Source organism: Dromiciops gliroides, chromosome 1 (assembly GCF_019393635.1).
Source record: "Dromiciops gliroides isolate mDroGli1 chromosome 1, mDroGli1.pri, whole genome shotgun sequence".
Taxonomy (NCBI): domain Eukaryota; kingdom Metazoa; phylum Chordata; class Mammalia; order Microbiotheria; family Microbiotheriidae; genus Dromiciops; species Dromiciops gliroides.
Genome location: NC_057861.1, coordinates 301202477 through 301224259, shown reverse-complemented (window position 1 = coordinate 301224259; position 21783 = coordinate 301202477). Strand labels below are relative to the sequence as shown.

At 39.6% G+C, this 21783-nt stretch overlaps 1 protein-coding gene across 1 annotated transcript in view; it reads right to left on the bottom strand.

The window, feature by feature from the left end:
* LRRCC1 (leucine rich repeat and coiled-coil centrosomal protein 1) overlaps positions 1-17591 on the bottom strand; it is a 53794-nt gene extending 36203 nt beyond the window's left edge. Inside the window, exons 1-4 of the mRNA XM_043978436.1 lie at positions 17374-17591; positions 7386-7591; positions 6950-7015; positions 962-1129 (exon numbers count right to left, since the gene is read on the bottom strand). Coding sequence (XP_043834371.1) covers positions 962-1129; positions 6950-7015; positions 7386-7591; positions 17374-17468 — 535 coding nt within the window. The 5' untranslated portion in view covers positions 17469-17591. The remainder of the gene's footprint in view (positions 1-961; positions 1130-6949; positions 7016-7385; positions 7592-17373) is intronic.
* Between the last annotated feature and the right edge of the window lie 4192 nt (positions 17592-21783).

Genomic DNA, 21783 nt, shown 5'->3' with positions numbered 1-21783 from the left:
CTTTATAAGTCTAGTATTTGTCTTTTAAATGCAGTAATGTGATGCCATAAAAATTCGTTTCTGTTACTTTTGTTGATACCATATGAACACAAGTCACATAATACCACAGTCTAAAAAAAAAAAATCTAATTTTAAATGATTCAAAGGGCAATGGAGAGACATACTAAGAAATGTCAGAATGCTATTGTGTGTTAACAATGATGTCCTGGGGTTAAAAGAAACACAAAAATTATTTCCTGGGCATAAATGAGATCACTAAAGACATTTATGATCAAAAAAGGAATATGTAGTAAGAATGAGAGATGGATGACCAATATGTTACACAGGTACCAGTGAGATACTAAGAGGACCCCAAGAAAGACTTCAGTATACCGGATGGACACTTTTTAGAAGATTTATAGACAGACCAAGAATTTCATAGATTAACAAGGCAAAGGGGATTTACAATCTGTACCACTAAAGAGGTTACAATAATAACTCACATTTATATAGTGTTTAACAGTTTACAGATGACTCTTCTCAAAACTACCCTCTGCCATAGGGAAAATATGCATTTATTGATCTCCATTTTGCAGATGAGGAAACTAAGCAACAATTTAAATGTCTTAACCAAGGTCACGTAGCTAAAGAATGTCACAGCTGTATTTTGATTCAAACCTCCTAAATGCAAGATCAGTACTCTTTCCTCTAGACCACATTGATGAGATCACAAGTTTAAGTAATAAGTTTCCAATTACCAGATGCAAAGCTATTTAAGTACTTAAATTTAGTGATCCTTAGCCCAACATTCCACTTTTTGGGCACTCAAATTATTTGTTTTATTAATAAAATGAGTAAACTGTTATCTGTTTTGTGGGTTTAAGACTAGAAGGAATGGCAGCTATAAAAATCCCCACATTTTAGTCAACAAATAATAAACCCTAAGGGTATTCACTGTAGTGCTAAAATAAACTGTTCATACCTGGTTGATCACAGATTGGATTATTTTTTCCATTTTTCTCCAAAGTAAGATTAGTCAAGAAATGTAATCCCACCATACATTGCAGTAAGTGATGAATGCTACTTATATAATTGCTATGTAGGTCAATGTGACTAATTTTATGCCTGGTTCCTCGAAGGCATAAAAAACCTGTAATACATATATACAAACAAGTTATAATTGAACTTTTTGCTATATTTAATTCAAAATAAGCATTAAATAGGTTTTGGTGTTTTTTTTGTTTTGTTTTTTGTTTGTTTGTTTTTTGCAGGGCAATGAGGGTTAAGTGACTTGCCCAGGGTCATACAGCTAGTAAGTGTTGTGTCTGAAACTGTATTTGAACTCAGGTCCTCCTGAATCCAGAGCTGGTGCTCCATCCACTGTGCCACCTAGCTGCCCCTCCATAAAATAGGTTTTAGACATCTCGACAGAGGAGTTGGTATTAAGTTCTTGTTCTTGTAGCATGCTAATAAATAAGTAGGATAACATAGAGTTCAAATTCAATACCAATTTGTGAGGTACCCTTGCTTAGGAAATGTGTCCTGGCTCTACTTACAAATAGTCACTTGGTACCTTTCTAGAGCTTAAATATGAATACGCATTAAACATATTCCAACATATCAATTTGCAATATGTTCTGCCAGCTCTCTCTCTCTCACATGATGTCGTTCAAGACATTATTTATCAACTAAGAGACATCCACTCAGGGTACTTTTCAGTTCACTTTTGTTTGGCAGACATAAAGAAAAGTATGCCCTGGTTTCAGATATGACTTGAGTAAAGGTAAAGAACACACTCTCAGTCCAAATTTGCGGGGTAAAAATCCATAGTAGTCTTAGAAACATAGTTAATAACCATAAAATTTGAACACCAGTAAAAAGCATCATTCCTTCATGTATAAACTATTTATATTAAGAGATACAAAAAACCGTGGAGTCCCTGCCTACATGAAGCTTACAGGGTTAGTGTATGTGTGTGGTCCTTTTTGATCTGCCTAGTGGTTTATGCTAACCCCCTTCCCCTGAATATACTGTTTTGTACATGTTTTGTTTTGTGTATAGTGTGGTTCTGCTTATTTGTGTGTGTGTTATTTCCACCAACAGAATGTAAGTTCCTTGATGGTGGGGGACTGTATAATTTTTGTTTTGGCATCCCCACTGCATAGCATAGTGTCTAGCAAAGAGTAGGAGCTTAATAGAGACTTGTGGACTGATTGTACTATTTCAAAGTATTTTCCTTTATGTCCAAAAGCTTTTAGTTCTTTCTTCTAAAGGGATTTATCTTGAGTGATAATTCTTAATTGATAATATAATAATCCTTATTAAGGATGTTTATGTTGGCTAATATGTTTGTTTAGCATCCTTTAGGGATTTTTTTACACTACAGAATGGGGTATTCAGTGTCATTAAAAATTTCACTGTAATCTTTTATTAATTCCACATATTTAATCAGATGTACAGTAATTTTCCTTCTGCTTGGATGGAGTAATATTAAAAGTTCACTGTGATGATTTATTAATTCAGCCAATTTAGGTTGCTGTACAGTAGATTTCCTACAAGAATCCAAACTCTGATTGCCAACTGAAGGAGCCTTAAAAAAAAAAAAAAGGAATGCTACTTCTACCTTTAAAAATGAATGATTAGAGGGGCAGCTAGGTGGCGCGGTGGATAGAGCACCGGCCCTGGAGTCAGGAGTACCTGAGTTCAAATCCGGCCTCAGACACTTAACACTTACTAGCTGTGTGACCCTGGGCAAGTCACTTAACCCCAATTGCCTCACTGAAAAAACAAAAACAAAAACAAAAAGAATGATTAGGACTTCTGGGGCAAAGCCAAGATGTCGGAGGAAAGGCAGTAAGCTCCCGAACTCATGACACGATTGCTCCAAAAAACATCCAAATAACGCCAACAGGAAAATGCCCAGAGCAGCAAAACTCACAGAAGAATGTGCTAAAATCATCTTCTAACCAAGAATAGCTTGGAAGGTCAGAATGAGGGAGTTGCTGTGCTAATACAGGAGTGAAGCCCGACCCCACAGTCACCTGACACAGATCCAGTCCCAGGAAGGCCTCACCAAAGAAGCAGACCCCCCAGAGCCTCTGAATCAGCTGAAGCGCCAGTGTTGTCTGGTGAAAGGGCTGAGCCCTGGGCAAGGGGGAGACTCCAGGGGCCTATGCTGGTGCTAAGGCAGAACTTGGATTTCATACCCTTGCTGAGAACCAGGAGGTAGGCTCGAGTAGAAGTGGCCCAGGTGGGGGAGGGGCACAGGCTCGTCAGAGCTAACAACCACAACACACAAAGCTGGTTGATTGGCAAGTTGGTCTGGGGTCATCTCCAGACCAGGGAACAGACCAGGTGAGTGAAGAACCTGATTCTCCTTAAATCATACCACCTGGGACTTCTTAAGCTTGGGATACGGCAACCTGGAAACAGTGCCCCACGTTAAGGAGCTAAAAGCCAAGTAAAAGAAAGGCAAGATGAGCTGACAGAGAAAGGTGAGGACCATAGAAAGTTTCTTCAGTAACAAGGAAGACCAAGGGGCACCCTCAGAGGAAGATGTCAACATCAGGGCCCCTATATCTAAAGCTTCCAAGAAAAATATGAATTGGTCTCAGGCTATAGAGGTGCTCAAAAAGGACTTTAAAGATAAAGTTAGAGAGGTAGAGGAAAAAATGGAAAGAGAAATGAGGGTGTGATGCAGGAAAGACATAAGAAAAAAGTCAACAGCTTGAAAAGTCAAATTGACCAAATGGAAAAGGAGGCACAAAAGCTCTCTAATGAAAATAATTGCCTAAGAATGAGGATTGAACAAATGGAAGCCAGTGACTTTATGAGAAACCAAGACACAATAAAGCAAATCCAAATGAATAAAAAAATAGAGGGCAATGTGAAATATCTTCTGGGAAAAACTGCTGACCTGGAAAATAGGTCCAGGAGAGATAATTTGAAAATTATTGGTCTACCTGAAAACCATGATCAAAGAAAGAGCTTAGACACCATCTTCCAAGATATTCTCAGGGAAAATTGCCCTGAAATTCTAGAAGAAGCTAAAATATAAATTGAAAGAATCCATCAATCACCTCCAGAAAGAGATCCCAAAAGGAAAACTCCTAGGAATATTATAGCCAAATTCCAGAGCTCTCAGGTCAAGGAGAAAATATTGTAAGCTGCCAAAAAGAAAGTATTCAAGGACTGTGGAGCCCCAGTCAGGATAGCACAAGATCTAGCAGCTTCTACATTAAAGGACCAGAGGGCATGGAATATGAAATTCCAAAGGGCAAAGGAAATGGGATTACAACCAAGAATCACCTACCCAGCCAAACTCAGCATTATCTTTCAGTGGAAAAAATGGGACTTTAATGAAAAAGAAGACTTTCAGATATTTGTGATGAAAAGACCTGAAGTGAATGGCAAATCTGACTTTCAAATACAAGACCCTAGAGAACCATAAAAAATTGGAGCTGGGGGACATACCTGGGCTTGTACAGTGGGCGACTGTCTTGTGTCTGAGGCCGGGTTTTGGCTGGGATCCCCCTGGGTCCAGAGGTGATGCTTTGTCCACTGTGTAACTTAGCTAGGTGATGACATCTTTAGGGTTAAATTGAGGGGTGAAGGGAATTCACTGGGGGAGGGGGAAGGGCAGAAGTGAAATCCTACATGAAAGTAACAGGAAAAGGCTTATGGAGTTGGGGAAGAGATGGGAGAGGATCAGGGCAGTAAATGAATTTTACACTCATCAGAAAAGGATCAAGGACTTTAAACTCATCAGAGCTGCCTCAAGGAAGGACTAACAGACATACCCAACTAAGTGTAGTAATCTGTTTAATCTGGGTAGTAAATAAACCTAACACTCATCAGAACTGGCTCAAAGACCTCAATCTCATTAGAATTGGCTCAAAGAGGGAATCATGTACACACTCAATTGGGTGGTAAGTGTCAAGTGTCTGGGGCTGAATTTGAGCTCAGGTCCTCTTAAATCCAGGGCCAGTGCTTTGTCCACTGTGCCACCTAGCTGTCCCTTCACATGTATAATTGATATCAATTGATATTGCTTGCTTTCTCAAGTAGGGGTGGGAGAGAGAGAATTTGGAGCTCAAATTTTTTTTAAATGAATGTTAAACAATTTCAAAGAACTCATGATAGAAAATGTTCTCCACATCCAGAAAAAAAGAACTGGATTCTGAATGCAGATTGAACCATACTGCTTCTACTTTTAGGCTGTTTTTTTTTCTTTTTTGAGGTTTTACCCTGTGTTCTGCTTCTTCTTTCACAATATGACCAATGCAGAAATATGTAGGATTTTACATACATAACCTATATCAGATTTGTTTCTGTCTTGAGGAGAAGGGAGGGTGGGAGAAAAATTTGGAACTAAAAATCCTATGAAAACAAATGTTGAAAATTACTTTTACATGTAACTGGAAAAGAATACAATAATTCTATTATTAAAAAATAAGACATTTTTTAAAAATTGAATGATTTACCCTGGGCAAGTCACTTAACCCTCACTGCCCCACAAAAACGAAAAGAAAAACAAACAAAATTTAGGGGCAGATAGGTGGCTCTGGATTCAGGAGGACTTGAGTTCAAATCTAGCCTCAGATGCTTGATACTTACTAGCTGTGTAACCCTGGGCAAGTCACTTAACCCTCACTGCCCCACAACAAAAACAAAAACAAAAACAAAAAAAAATGAATGATTCATTTTAAAGAAAATATGCCTTCAAAAGAGCCACAGATTAACGACATTCTAATTAGAAGCAGATATTAAAATGTCTATTTTGTTGAAATAGCTCTAATTTTCTATGATTTTACAAACCCAGCTCATGTGTTACATTCTACAATATGTTTTTTCTGACTGTTCAAGTCCACAAATCTCTAAATTCCCTAAAGCATTTTATTTTAGCTCCTCTTAACATATTTCATATTTTACTTGGTGTTAATAGTTATTTGAATATATGTTTTATCACCCTATCGAGAGCTGTTTGAGTATTTAGCAGGGATCATGTCTTATTTTTCTCTTGTATCCTGCATGGCACTTAGCATAGTGTCTCTCATACATAGTAGGAACTCAATAAATATTTGAGAAAAAGCAAAAAGTGAAAGATGAAATATGACTGCAGGGGTCATGTGTTATATATAACTACCAGAAGCTGAATAATAATTATATTCGATATCTTGAGGATTTAGGAATGGAGTAAAAAACTTGTTTGGAACTCATTCCCATTCTCAAGGAAGCAAGAAACTCAATCAACCTATGATAAATTAGAACAATACAGTAAAATTGTTTTATTCCCTTGGCATTCTAAAAAACCTTTCTAGAGTAGTGAATACCAGGGGCACAGAGTTGATTGGGTCCTGTGAGAAGTGGATTCAATATTCTTCTTATTTAGGTTTCACAATTTTATTATCTTTATATGTCCACTTCTATGCATAGAAGTCTATGAATTGATCTTTTAAAGTTTTTTTTAATCTTTTTTTCAAATTGAAATTGATTTTTTTTTCGTGGGGCAATGGGGGTTAAGTGACTTGCCAGCGTCACATAGCTAGTAAGTGTCAAGTGTCTGAGGCCAGATTTGAACTTGGGTCCTCCTGAATCCAGGGCCGGTGCTTTATCCACTGTGCCACCTAGCTGCCCCTGAAATTGATTTATATACCTAATTTATTGGAATTGAACCATTCCCACCAAGTTACCCTCTGCAGTTGAAGTTAAGTAACAGAAATCATCCCCATTTGCTATACCTACAATATTCTATTCTTCTTGGCTTCCAGCTTGCCCATTTTTGAGTAACAGCAAGAAGGAACATAGACTTTGTCCATGAGCTGCAAAAGCAGTATGCTCTGTTAAAAGCATTGGTATATACTTAAATATAATTATACAGAAAGAGTAACATTGACCTACCCTGCCCTGAAATGCTTCATCACATTTAAATTGTTTTAGTATCATAGCATTCATTTCCAAATTCACTTACCTTGAAGATCATGTATATAATTATAAGATAAATTCAGTCTAGTTAGGTTCAATAACTTTTCAAGTCCTAAAAAAAAATTTAAATGAAAATTCAAGATAAGAATCACTTTTCATACACTTAAATGGTTAATATCACTCCAAAAAAACAAGCAAAAATATTTTTAGTAGTCATTATTCCTTATGAAGCCAGAAAAACTAACAAAATCCATTATTATTGAGAACATTTAAAAAACATTTAATAAATTTAAAATTTGATATGGTGACAATAGGCTTGATATTTTCCTTGCAAAAGAATTCTGTTTAGTAAGAAACCCTATGGTTAATTTTCAATTAATCATAGTAAGAAAATGCACATTCTTCTCTCACAAGACAACAAACCAATGTAAACAGTAAGACTTATTTGAAGTACTACATAAAATTGAGTACCAATCGCTTACCTTCTACTTTTGTGATGAAATTGCAGGCCAAGTTTAAAGTACATAAATTTGTCAGTGTATCAAGTCCTTCAATCTGACTTATTTGATTAGATGAGAGGTCTAAATGCCGTAAATTCAAGACATGACAAAGGCCTTCAATCTTGGAGATATTATTGCAGTGAAGGTTGATTGTATGAAGTTTTGAACTTAAAGATACTTCCAGCAGGCTATGAAAAATAGGTTTGATGAAAAATAAAACATAAAATAAATTTTAATAGGATTATCATGTTATTTAATAGAAACAAGCCCTATTACTTTACTAAGTCATGTACAGTACACAGTGGATTTTAGAAACTAAACCAGCATTTCAGAATAATGAAAATATGACATACACAACAGAGACAAATGTGCCTGGATATTAATTTTTCTCAAGGTGCATCAAAACCACAATAATGAAAACTTCTATTTATGTTGTGCTTTGTGGTATGCAAGGGTTTTATGCATGTTATTTTATGTTAGTATCATGTTATAAAAAGTTGATGAAGAGCCTTGGTAGGCAGAAGACAGTATCTCAAGAACCAGATTCTACTCCCAAATCTCTCCCACTACCATGGAAAAGTCTCTGAAATTCTCACTATTAATATCACTCATGGAATAAGTAAAATCTAGAGCTGGCAGGAAACTAAGAAATTACAGACTAATGTTTGAAAGGAAGTATGGTGTAGTGGATACAGCACTAGACTTACAAGTCATGAAGGCCTGTCTCAGACATTTAGTAGCTGTGTAACTTCTCAGCCTCAGTTTCCTTATTTGTAAAATGAAGATCTGGCCTCAATGACCTTCTAAGGCCCCCTGGGCATCTAAGTCTATGACTCTACAGGTACCTTTCAGCTCTAAATCAATGATCTGTGAACTCATTTTGTAGTTGAGAAAGTTGCTGCCCAGAGAGGTTAAACAGCAACGGAGTCTGTGGCAATGTCAGAACTAGAACTCTGTCTCCTGCTTCTCACTCCAAAGTGTTTTCTTATCCTTTCTCTAGCTTGGACAAGGGAGTGTGAGAATATAATTTGATTGCTTGATAACATTCAAAAAGAACCTTGATTTTTCCTGGGTCACTTTCCCTTCCAGGGCAACTGGACCTTATGTCTTTTGAGGAGATCAACAACCTTTCCACAGGTCCTCTGGAGTTCATACTTCTGTGTAGGAGGGAAGGGCCTACCGCCCTTGCAATGGAAAGGTAATTTGTTTATATGTTCCAAGTATGAAATTCAGGAAAACATTTCTACCAAACTAAGTATCAAGGACTCCCTAGCCCAGTATAGGCAGTGAGAACAGGGACTTGAGAGGAGTTCAAAGCTTTGAGAGGAGTTAATTAATGTTCCACCTTGGTGGATGCTGCGGCAGTGGTCAGAATGCAAGAGCAACAGCAGCAGTCACAGATGTCGGCCAGGACACAGATAATAGTGGAGCTTCATGGAATTACCTTTTCATTACCAAATATGTGACAAAAATCTTAAATTTAAAATGGAATAATATGTAAGGAATAGAACATAAATGGTCATTCAGTCCCTCCTTCTATCTTCAGGCTGAACCACACAACAATAATTCCTGCCAGAAAAACAATCAATTTTGGTTTTTGAAGACTTACATTACTGGAAAGGACATTCTGGAGGTTTTCAACAACTTTTAAAGTGTCTTCTTTTGGGGGGGGGGGGCCAGGTCAATGAGGGTTAAGTGACTTGCCCAAGGTCACACAGCTAGTCAGTGTCAAGTGTCTGAGGCCAGGTTTGAACTCAGGTCCTCCTGAATCCAGGGCTGGTGCTTTATCCACTGCACCACCTCGCTGCCCCTTAAAGTGTCTTCTAACTCATTATGGATGCCATGAAGTAAATGTGAGGCTAGATAATAAAAGAAGCATAAATTCTTCTTCTTTTTTTTGTGTGTGAGACAATTGGGGTTAAGTGACTTGCCCAGGGTCACACAGCTAGTAAGTGTCAAGTGTCTGAGACTGGATTTGAACTCAGGTCCTCCTGAGTCCAGGGCCAGTGCTCTATTCACTGCGCCACCTAGCTGCCCCTGAAGCATAAATTCTTAAGACAACCCCTCACAGCTCATTACTTTTCTCTAGCACTAGAGAGGTAAAACATTAGTTCCTGATGAAGGACAAAATGTATAATAAAATCTAATGGGTAAAAATCAGTAGGAGGGAATAATATAGAAGGTTCACTCTTTACCAATGGATACCTGTAGCAATATGGAGGGAGAAAGAAAGGTCAGAATAGCAGAGAACAGAAAGAATAGCATTCAACATAGTACCTTACAGAAGAAACTAGGCAAAACATGCACTGTTCCCAGCACATCCAAGATTTTTTTTTTTTAAGTGAATTGCTAATGATTTCATCTGTGTCTTCTTCACTGTTGCTCAACAAGCTTTCCTTCTCCTACTTACTGGGTACCAATTTCATTCTCCAGAGCTGTTCCAAAACTTTTCCACACCTTTTCAACTTTCCTCAACTGCTTTCCTACTTCACTTACATCAATGACCTTAACCACCTACTTCACTGAGATGAAGAAAATGACAAAAACTCTCTCAACTTGTTTCTTCTCCTACAATTCATTTAAAAAGTAATTCCTGGGGCAGCTAGGTGGCACAGTAGATAGAGAACCAGCCCTGGATTCAGGAGACCGATTCAAATCTGGCCTCAGGACCCTTGTACAGGGTTACAAGCTGTGTGACCCTGGCAAGTCACTTAACCCTAATTGGCTCACCGATTAATTAATTAATTAATTAATTTAAATAAGTAATCCTACTTTTTACATTGCTGATACTTTTCTCTAACATCACCAAAACTTTCCACTGATTTACATTCCCATTCTTCCACTCACGACAGAATTCTTCTGTCACAAAAAAATTCAATGAAGTAAAAAAAAAAACAACAAATTGACCATGTATGAAAGTATATTTCTGATTCTGTACTTCTAGTCTATCTCCATTGTGCTGAGTCAGATGACATAGTTCATCATCAGTCCTCTAAATTAATGATTGATAATGACATTTATCAGGGTTCTGAAATCTTTCAGTATTATACCTCAAAACTCCTGAGTATTATCATGCATTTTCTTTTCCTTCACTCTTGTCCCAGTAGAAGAATTCATCTTTCTTCCTTGCTTAGGCTGTCTATGCCCTTGATCCCATCAGCATACCCTTCCCATGAGTATCATCTAGGACCCTGTTCTAGTAATTATTTCTTCCTCATTGATCTCATAACTCTTCTTCCTTCACCCTCCAATCCTACTGCTATCCAACTACACCTTATTTCTTTTGCTCCTTCACAGCTAACTTCTTTTAAAAAATGATCTATGGAGGCAGCTGGGTGGCGCAGTTCACTGGCCCTGGAGTCAGGAGGTACCTGGGAGTTCTAATCTGGGCCTCAGACCTTAACACTTACTAGCTGTGTGACCCTGGGCAAGTCACTTAACCCCAATTGCCTCACTAAATAAAAATGATCTAGCCTAACTTAGCTATTTTCTAATCACTTGCTCTTCCTTAGGCCTTACAATGTAGATTATCATCAGTTATCATCATGAAATCCAGTGGTCATCACTTGACCTCTTTGGAGTATTTGACATTGTTGATGACCCTCTCCCTAAATATACTATTTCAAGATCACACATACATTTGGCCAAGACATAAAACATCACATTGTTCTGATTCTCTTCTTACCCCTATTACTGTCTCACTGTCTTTTTTCTCTTACCAATCCACTTAAGGCAAGTGTTCCCTCAAGGCATTTGGTGGTATTGTCCCCAAAAAACACTGGTCTCAAGAGTCAGGAAATTTATATATAAGTTCTGACTCTCATTAGCTGAATGCATTTAAGCAGATCTAAGATTCAATTTTCTTTCTGTAAAGTAGGGAGACTAATTTTTTACCTATTTCACAGGATTGTTGTGATGAAAACACTCTGTAAATCTCAAGGCACTATAAAAATGAATTAAAATTTTCTTCTTGTTGTATACTTCCTTTGATAATCTCATCTTTCTTCAACTATTTCCTATATGGTACTCCCAAATAGTTATCTCAGCTCTAACTTTTCTCCAGAGCTCCAGGAGTATACCTCCAACTACCTATTTGTACATTTCCACCCAGTGTCACTAGGACCTCAAATTCAACATGCTCTCATTAAGCCCACGTTGTCCCCCAAAATATGAGCAGGGCCTTGAAGGGGGAAACTAGGAATTCTAAAGAGTGGAAGTGAAATAGGGGTGCAATACTGCATAAAGAGGAGCCTTTGCTAAAGCTAGAAAGTGGGGAATTAGAATATCATGTACAGAGAACAGCAGATAAGTCATTCAACTAGAGTATGTGAAGGGAATGACAAGAAATTACTCCAGAAAGATAGGTCCAGAGTAAATTTCTTTGATGGGCTTAAATAAATGCTAGAGTACACAAGGAGTCACTGAAGGTTCCTGAGCAAAGGAATGATATGGTTAGAAGTGTGCTTTAGGAATCTCAATTTGACAGCTGCAGAGATGACAGAATGGATCTTGGATGGGGGGAGGAAGAAAAAACTGAGTCAAGGGATACTGAAATAGTTCAGGAGAGAGGATAAAATAAAATAGTAATCTTTGATTTTCTGTTTTGATTCCATGCTGTAATTAATCCTATCTGTAACTGCCATATTCTTTCTGTTTCTGAGTTAAGTTTGGAAGTTCATGAGTCCAGAAGTTCAGTTTTCCTCTCTGAATTAAGTTTAAAAGTGGTTTTCCTAAAAATCCCTTTAATTGAAAGAAACCTGTTATCTCTATACAGCCTTGAACACCCATGTACAATTAAGAGAGGCCTGTTATCCACTAAGGAGCCTTACAGAATGCTGCCAAGAGGTCTAATCTCTGTTCCAAATCAATCTTTCGGGACAGCAGGATGGAAGCTGTTACTAGCCCCAAATGTCCAGCTAATCATATTGTTATTACCACCTATGATACTTCAGTCTTTGTAACCAATCATTTTGTTTTCCATATGTGATTCTTTCTTTTCTCTGTTCTCTCATGCTTCACAAAACTTATAAAGGCCAGTTAACCCCACCTTGTTGTATTGGCTTTTTGAACAGTCCATCAGGCAAAGAAAACAAAACAAAAAACAAACAAACACACAATCCCTGCCCCAAAGGAACTCACATTTTAATGGGGGAGACAACATATAAACAACAAATATCTGTATCTGTATTTATCTGCCCGCATATAGACATAGATAAGTTATCAATTGGAGATGCTGGACTGGAGGTCAGGAGAGATGTTAGGGCTGGATTAGTAGATCTGAGAATCATATGCATAGAGATGATCATTGAGAGGGCAGCTAGGTAGTGCCTCAGACGCTTGACACTTACTAGCTGTGTGACCCTGGGCAAGTCATTTAACCTTCACTGCCCCACGTGAAAAACAACAACAACAAGCAACAACAACTAAGAGATGATCATTGAATCCTTGGAAGCTGATGAGATCACAAAGCAAAATAGTACGAGAGTGAGAAGAGAGAGAGACCAGGACAGAGCCTTGAGAGACAACCTATGGTTACTGAGAGATGGTCTAGATAAAGAAGCCAGTTAAGGAGAATGAGGAGGGAGTGGTCACACAAGTTGGAGGAAGCCAGTCAACATGAAAACCTGAGAAAAGAGAGCATCAAGGAGGTGAAGGTGACTGATAGTGCTAAGGATGTAAAAAGTTCAAGAAGGATGAGAAACTGAGAAAAGGCCATTACATTAAAACCACTAAGATCATTGGTAACTTTGGAGAAAGCAATTTAAGTGAATTATGGGTTTGGAAGCCAACAGTAATCAGAGTTAAGAAGATACTAAGAGGAAAAGAAGTGGGAGCTACGATTGTACATGGCTTTCTTTCGTTTCTTTTTTTTTTTTTGGTAAGGTAATTGTGGTTAAGTGACTTGCCCAGGGTCACACAGCTAGTAAGTAAGTGTCAAGTGTCACTTGACTCCAGGGCCAGTGATCTATCCACTGTGCCACCTAGCTGCCCCTGACATGGCTTTCTTAAGGAGGTTAGCCATGAAAGGGAGAGAGATATTGATGGAGTGGACAGATCAAGTGAGGTTTATAAGGATAATGGGGTAAGTTTGTAGGAAGCAGGAAACAGCCAGTAGTCAGGGAAGAAACTAAAAGTGTAATGGGGGGTGGGGTAAACAGAGCAGGTAATCTGCTGAAGGTGAGATGAAATGGGATCACTTGTGCCTGTAGAGGGGTTTGACTTGCTAAGAAGGGGTTACCTTTACAAATGAGACAGGAGTGAAGGAGTAAATAACTGGGTATGGCATACGAGTGACAGGAGATGGGAAGGGGAGATAAGGTCTCAGCAAATGGCTTCAGTTTTTTCAGTGAAAAATGAGGCCAGGGTTTTTAGCTGGACATAGGGAAGAGGTGAGGCAGCCATAGGAGGTTTGGGAGGAATGAAAAAGGTTGGAAAAGCCATTGTGGTAAGTGGGGATAATGACTCCCACTTGGGAAAATGTAAAAAGACTGCTTTACATCTGTAGTGGCCCAGTCAGCATGGTTTTGTGATTTCTACAACTGTAGGTCAAATGTGATTTGAAGGTGGAAAAGGCAGATAGTGAGAATAGTTTGAGGCTGCATCTTGGCAGGGTAAGATAAGCAAAAGCATAAAGGAGCAAGGAATTTCAGTGGTGTAAAGTGGAAGCAGCTAGGTGGCACAGTGGGTAAAGTGAGGTCTTAGAGTCAGGAAGACCTGAGTTCAAATCTGGCCTCAGATGCTTACTAGATGTGTGACCCTGGGAAAGTGATTTAACCCTGTTTGTCTCAATTTCCTCATCTAGAAAATGATATGGCAAACCACTCCAGTATTTTTGCCCAGAAAACACCAAACAGGGTCACAGAGTCTGACATATACTTGGAAAAAAAGAAAAAGACTGGGGGCAGCTAGGTGGCACAGTGGATAAAGCACCAGCCCTGGACCCATGAGGACCTGAGTTCAAATCCAGATTCAGACACTTGACACTAGCTGTGTGACCCTGAGCAAGTCACTTAACCATCATTGCCCTGCAAAAAAAAAAAAAAAAGACTGAATATATATAGCATTAACTGGGTCATCAAAGGTTAAGATGGGGAAGGGAAGAGAGAGTAGTCAGCACAGGGGTGATGGCCTGGAAAAAAAACTGAAGAATGAAGGGATTAAAGGTCATGTTGAAGCTGAAGAATTAGGGCTATGACTTTTGGGGCATAGGGAAAGACAGAATGACAAAAGATAATGACCAGACAGACAAAGGAATATAAGTATTCATGAACATAAAGGCAGAATACTCTGGGCAATGGCAAGATCAAAGATATGACCATAAGGTGGGGTGGAGGAGTAATTATTACAAATAAGTAATCTGTTGAACTGAGGAGTTAGGATATTTGATGGAGTATCAACATTTATGTTGAACCCCCTTAGTATAGAACGCAAGAGCAGACCAAGCTGAATATATGCTGACTTCAGAATAAACCCTTGCTAGGTTAGCTTGTTGCATAAAATTTCTATATGGTCTCTGTTTTTGTCATAACAGTATAAGAGAAATACGTTTCCATTAAATTTTCCTGTATCACTCTAGCACTAATTACTCAGTACTCCATCTCAACTTTTTCCAATGATCCTTCTCCTCCTCCTCCTCCTCCTCCTCCTCCTTCTTCTTCTCATGGCAATGAGGGTTAAGTGACTTGCCCAGGGTCACACAGCTAATAAGTGTCAAGTGTCTGAGGCTGGATTTGAACTCAGGTCCTCCTGAATCCAGGGCCAGTGCTTAATCCACTGTACCACCTAGCTGCCACCCCTCCTATGTACTTCTACATATCTGGACTTCTAAATCATCTGTACATATGTCTTATCTCTCTTTTGGTCTGTAAACTTCCTGAAGGGCAAGGAACATTTTTTGTTTCATCCTCCTATCCCCAGCATGGAGAGTTAACCTGAAGTTGTATAGAGAGCTGGCTGTCAAACCCCCTCTGACACCAACTGGCTGTGGACTCTGGCCAAGTCACTTAACCTCTGTAGAGTTAGACAGCTAATACTGTAAGTTGTAGAGAAGGTGCCAGCCGAAGTAGTAGAGGGAGTCTGTTCATCTGGGGAGATCCCTATATTAATGATATCACAAGGCCAGGTTATATGCCTAAGCTTAGCATCATGCCACTGTGAGAATAAGCAATGAGGGGGGGCGAGCTAGATGGTGCAGTGGAATAGAGCACCGGCCCTGGAGTCAGGAGTACCTGAGTTCAAATCCGGCCTCAGACACTTAACACTTACTAGCTGTGTGACCCTGGGCAAGTCACTTAACACCAATTGCCACACTAAAAAAAAAAAAAAAAAGCAATGAGGAATAGAAATCAGGAGACATGGATTCAGCTCCTCTCTCTAATTATTATCTGTGTGAATCTGGATAATAACTGAGTCGAGAAGATTCAATCCCTGCACCCCACTCCACAATACTGGATGTTCATCCCTGGACAAGTCACTTAGCATTTATGTGGTATTTTAAGGTTTTACAAAGGGCTTTAAAACTATTATTATCTTATTTGATTCTTAAAGCAATTCTGGAAATAGATACTATTATTACCATCTCTAGTATGGAACTGAGGCAAATAGAAGTTCAGTAACTTGCCCAGGATGACACAACTAATAAGTGTCTGAGAAGAAATGAGAAAGGTCCTTCCTTACTCCACTCCACCACTGAGCTGCCTCTAATTGCAGTGAAGATACCTGCCGTGCACTGGCAAAGAGAATTTCCCCATGATGATTTCCCTACACCAATGAAATCATAGATCTAGATAGAAAATATAACAGACACTTACATGGCAATTTAAAGCCCTGCCAAGCCCTTTTACATACATTATCGTATTTGAGCCTCACAACACCTCTGAAATAGGTACTAAAAAGTATTATGAGCCTCCCATTTTATTTTTTTTAATACTAATTTTTTTATTTTTTATTTTTAGTTAGGCAATTGGGGTTTAAGTGACTTGCCCAGGGCCACACAGCTAGTAAGTGTTAAGTGTCAGAGACCGGATTTGAACTCAGGTTACTCCTGAATCCAGGGCTGGTGCTCTATCCCACTGCGCCATCTAGCTGCCCCAAGCATCCCCATTTTATAGATGAAGAATTGGGCTGCCGGAGAGGTAAAGGATTTTCTGATGGTAACTAAGTGCTGCTAGTCTGTACCAAAGGAGGGGACTTGAACCCAAGGCTTTTGGATTCCAAAGCCAAACAACCTGTTCACTAGGAGCAAGCCACTTAACCTCGATGGTTTTGATGGTTGAACCTCGGGTCTATCAGCTATGAATTGGATTAGTATATTGAAGTCTTTCAGCGGCACGTATAGCACTTCAATGTTTACAGCGGAGTGGCTTGAATAGAACGCTGACTTGGGGCGTCATTAAGTTCTGAGTTCCGAGGTCTTGCTTCCTAGCTAGGTGACCCTGGGCAAAATCTCTTCACTCCCCCTCAGCCTCAGTTTCTTCGTCTATACAAATGGGAATCACAGTAGCAGCTACCTGGGGAAGGGCTTTTTGTGCGATGATAACAATAGCTTAATAAAGGAGCTTCAAGGTTTGCATAGTGTAATAACAGATGAGAAAACTGAGACTGAGGTTAAATATCTTACCCAGAGTCACACTGTTAGTACCTAAGGAATCTGAGACTTGGTCTTAAGCCCACCTAGCAGCCAGAAGCATGTTTTATGATTATAAGGACACTTATCTTAGGTAAATTATCTGATATCTTATAATTGTATAATGCCTTTTTAGCGCGCTCCATGAATACAGGCTATTATTATTACCCAGCGCTTGGCACACAGTAAGCGGTTAATAAGTGATTCTTGATTGACAGATTGATGCTGATGGTGGGAATCCAGCTCCGCACACCCGCAATTTGGATCCAGCAAAGAGTCCAGCGGGTGCTGCTCCGGGGCAGCCCCACGAGGCCGGACCAGGCCTGGGGCGGGCGCGTCCCTTACCTGCAGATGGCCTGGTCTATGCGGCAGAGCTCCTCGGAGCCTCCGAAGTCTCCCGCTCCCGCCGCCGCAGCCGCTTCCCTGTCCTCCTGTTCCATGGCTGCGCTGGTCAACTGGTGCCGGGGCGGGAGCGCGCGCGGGCCCGACGCGAGGCTGGGGACGCGCCTACCCAGCTCCGGGTGAGAGAAGAGCCCGCCGGTGGTTGGGAGACTTCCCGGGAGTTTAGGTCGTTGCTGGGTAACCTGGCGGCGGAATCCCGAGCTCCGCCTGCTTTACGGCCGTGCCAGTGCGACATCTGAGGTCTGTCGTAAAGTGCGGCGGGGGGGGAGCTGACTCTAGAGCCTCCAAACTCGCGGGATTGAGATGTGGTTGTTTGGAGGGGTGGAAGTTTTATAAAAGAAGCGTCCGTCAGGATATGTGGAAGTCCAGCTTCCCTAAATGAGCCAAGTATGTGTGTATGCATGCATGCACACATTCATAAAAGCCATGTACGTGCACCTACGGGTAACATAAACTGTAATCAAATCAAATTCGAAAAACAAGGGAATCATGACAAGGATTAAGAGAAGAAAGTGAAATTGAGGGTTTGTCAGTAAAAAGTGTTGTTGGGAGGGAAGGGAATAAGGGTTTATTAAGTGCCTCCTATATTCCAGGCAGGTTTTTACAGATATCTCATCAACACTCACGAGGTAGATGCCCTATTTTACAGTTTAGGAAACTGAGGCACACAAGTAAGTGAGTATCCAGGACCAACACAGTGACTGAGAAGCTTTTTTAACCCCGGGCTTCTTTACTCAACCTGCATTCTCTATCCATCAGGTCACTTGGCTTCCTCTTAATTGTGTATGAGTATGTGTGTATGTAGGAGACATGTATGCATTATATAAATGTTAGCTATTTATAGTAAGTCCCACCACTGGCACATAGTGGCCTTAGTGACCCTGGGCAAGTCATAACCTCTCAGTGCTCAAGGCTGGCTGTTATCGAAGGGTAGTTCCAAAATCCCACAGATCCTTAAAATGGTCAAAGGCCAAGTTCATAACAATTATACATATTTATCTGTGTTTATATTGTACACACATTGTTGCTGTATAGTCATGTCCAACTCTTCCTGATCCCATTTGGGGTTTCCTTGGCAAAGATACTGCAGTGATTTGCCATTTCCTTCTCCAGTTCATCTTACAGATGAAGAAACTGAGACAAACAGGGATTAAGTGACTTACATGCACAGATGTAGTATCTGAAGGTCATATTTGAACTCAGGAATATGAGTTTTTCAGACTTCAGGCCAAGTACTCTATGTGGTGCACCACCTAGCTGCCCTGGGATGTATGTATATGTGTGTGTGTGTGTTGTATGTATGTATGTGTGCATGCACGCATGCATGTGTGTATTTATTGGTGGGGGTGTGTTGTATCTATATCTGTATATGTGTACATGTGCATATACACAAATCTATGTATAATCATACTCATGCAGACAAAATCAATAACAGACAAAAACTGTTATTTCTCAATAATTTTTAAGAGTATAAAGGGATATTGAGACCAAGAAGTTTGGGAACCACTGCTCTAGGCCAGGGCTTCTTAAACTTTTTCCACTCATGAGCCCTTTTTGCCTGAAAAATTTTTATTTGACCCAAGGTATATAGGTATATAAAATAGGTATACATAACCTTTTTTTGGGGGGGAGGGGACAGGCAATGAGGGTTAAGTAACTTGCCCAGGGTCACACAGCTAGTAAGTGTCAAGTATCTGAGGCTGGATTTGAACTCAGGTCCTCCTGAATCCAGGGCTGGTGCTTTAACCACTGCACCACCTAGCTGCCCAGTATACATAACCTTTTAATGTTGCTGAATTTTTCTCAAGCTCTACTTGACCCTGTATGGGGTCTCCACCCACAGTTTAAGAGAGGTGTGTTGAGGGAGGAAAGGTGTGAAGTTAATGTAATATATACTCAGCTTGAGTAAAACTTTCTTGGTGAAAAGAAGTCGAGTAGAAAAAATTTGAGAAGCCCTGCTCTGGACAACTCTAAGACTGGAAGTTACGGAGCCGGTACTGTCAAACAGGCAATCACAATGTCCTGAGACTTAGGTGAAAATCAGGTTTATTACAAGAGAAATGAACGTGCATGTAGAGCCCAAAGAGTTCACAATTCATATAGAAGTTTGCATATTTGTGATTGCAGGACAAAGTAAGGCGAAGATACCAAGAAGGGGAGTGGCATGGGAGGGGGAAAGGTGCAGTAAAGGTGGGAAAAGGATAAAACCCCTCCTGAAGGGGTGGAGCAAGGTGATGGCAAAAGCAGCATTCTTTTCCCTTGGAACCTCCTAGACCAAAGCTTCTTAAACTATGGGTCTTAACCCCATACTGAATGTCAGGGTCACAAAAATTTTGGCAACAGTAAAAGGTTGTGTATACCTATTTGTATACCTATTTACCCAGAGTCACATAAAAATTTCTTGGGTGAAAAGGGGTCAAGAGTGGAAAAAGTTTAAGAAGCCATGAATATAGGAAGGTCTGCTTATCTACAAAGGACCCCAGCTACACAAACATTTTCCCAGTTTGGCACAGACTTGTTGGTGCCTGTCTTGTCTCCCAAGGACACACAAGGGAATCTGTATTCACCTACATTGGTAAAGGGAATTTTCACACCTAGGAATAGGAGACACACAACTATTCCTGTATTTGTAAGTGTTGTTTTCCCAGATGGACTGTAAGCTCCCTTTAGGAGCAGTGACTATTTTATGTTTATCTTAATGCCTACAGGACTCAACACAGTGTCTGGATAGAGAAGGCAATTAGTAGATGTTAGTTTGTTGAATTTGATGGACTTGACAAACAAGGCAATTGAGACCCAGAAAGATGAAGCTATTGTCCCAAGGGGGATAGTGTGATAAGGTGGAAGGTGTCCAGATTTTGGAATCAGATTATATATGTTCAAATATCATCTCCTACATTTCCAACCTATCATTTAATTTTCTGGGCTTTCTGTTTTCTCACCAGTGAAATGAATGGGTTGAACTAGATGTCCTCTAAAGTCTTTCCTATGAAAGGATCTATGTTTCTACAACACCAAGAGGGTGATATGGGCTTATATTTTCTCTAACCCCTCCCCCATCCATCCATCCATCCATCTACCCATCCATCCATCCATCTAGATAGTATCATAGAAGCAATGAACATGAACTTGGACAGACTTTGAGGATAGACGACCTGGACTGCTATGGTCTATGGGGTCATGAAGAGTTGGACATGACCAAACCACTGAACAGCAACAAACAACAACAAAACCATTAGTGTATATATTTTAAGTGCCTATACATGCTAAGTGTTCAGAGGAACAGGTAACTGTCCTCTGGAACTCATATTCTAAATCTTTCCTAATATGGAGGCAGTATGGAGATAATTAAGCAAACACTAGTTCTGGAATTAGAGGACTTAGTTTTATATCTCAACTTTGCTATTTTAAAACCTGTGTGACTTTGGGTATGTCACTTCCCTTTTCTGAACCTCAGTTTATTCCTTTGTAAGATAAGGATTAGATTAGATCACTAGTCTTCAATTTTTTTTATCAAGTACTCTATCAGTAAAACATTTTTGAGCGTGAGCCCTATTTGCTTATTTATAAATTATATATATATATATATGTACTCCTGCATTAGTAATTATGTTCATTATGAAACTTACACAGAACTAGAACATTTTAAAAGGATAAGATTAAGAAGAAGTAATATTTGATGCTAAAGTCAATAGATAGTGACTGAAGTTTATTGAGAATGGGTGGGGAGGACAGAATAAGACCTGTGCTTTAGGAAAATCCTTTTGGCACCTGTATGGGACTTGGATAGGAGAGAAGAGACATACAAGGAAGAGAAACCAAAAATGCATGCTACTTTAGTACTAAAGGTGATAGGTGATGAGGGTTTGAGCTGACCTTGTGGGTAGAGAAGGGGCCAGATTTCAAAGATAGGGAAATAGAACCAACAGGATTTAGCAAATGATTGGATATGTAGGATGAGGGAGAGTCAAAAATTAAAGATGGCACGGTGATTGTGATGACATAGAAGAATAATGGTACTCTCAACAAAAATAGGGAAATTCAGAAGAGGGGTAGATTGAGGGAGGAAAGGTGTGAAGATAGTGTAATCATACCACATGTGGTATTATTTGCCTTCTTTTAGGAAGAGGCCTGGTAGACTCCCATTACAAGTAATAGACAGACACTTGCTAGCTGGGTGACCCTAGGCAAATCACTTAACTCCAATTGCCTCACACAAAAAAAGAGCAATACAAGTAATAGACAGATGAATTGTTGTGGTTTTCATGGATCATATATTGACACACATAAAAGGCTGTGGATAGTTCAAAAATACTTTAATAAATCATTTTTTCAACATGTGTTTAATCTTTG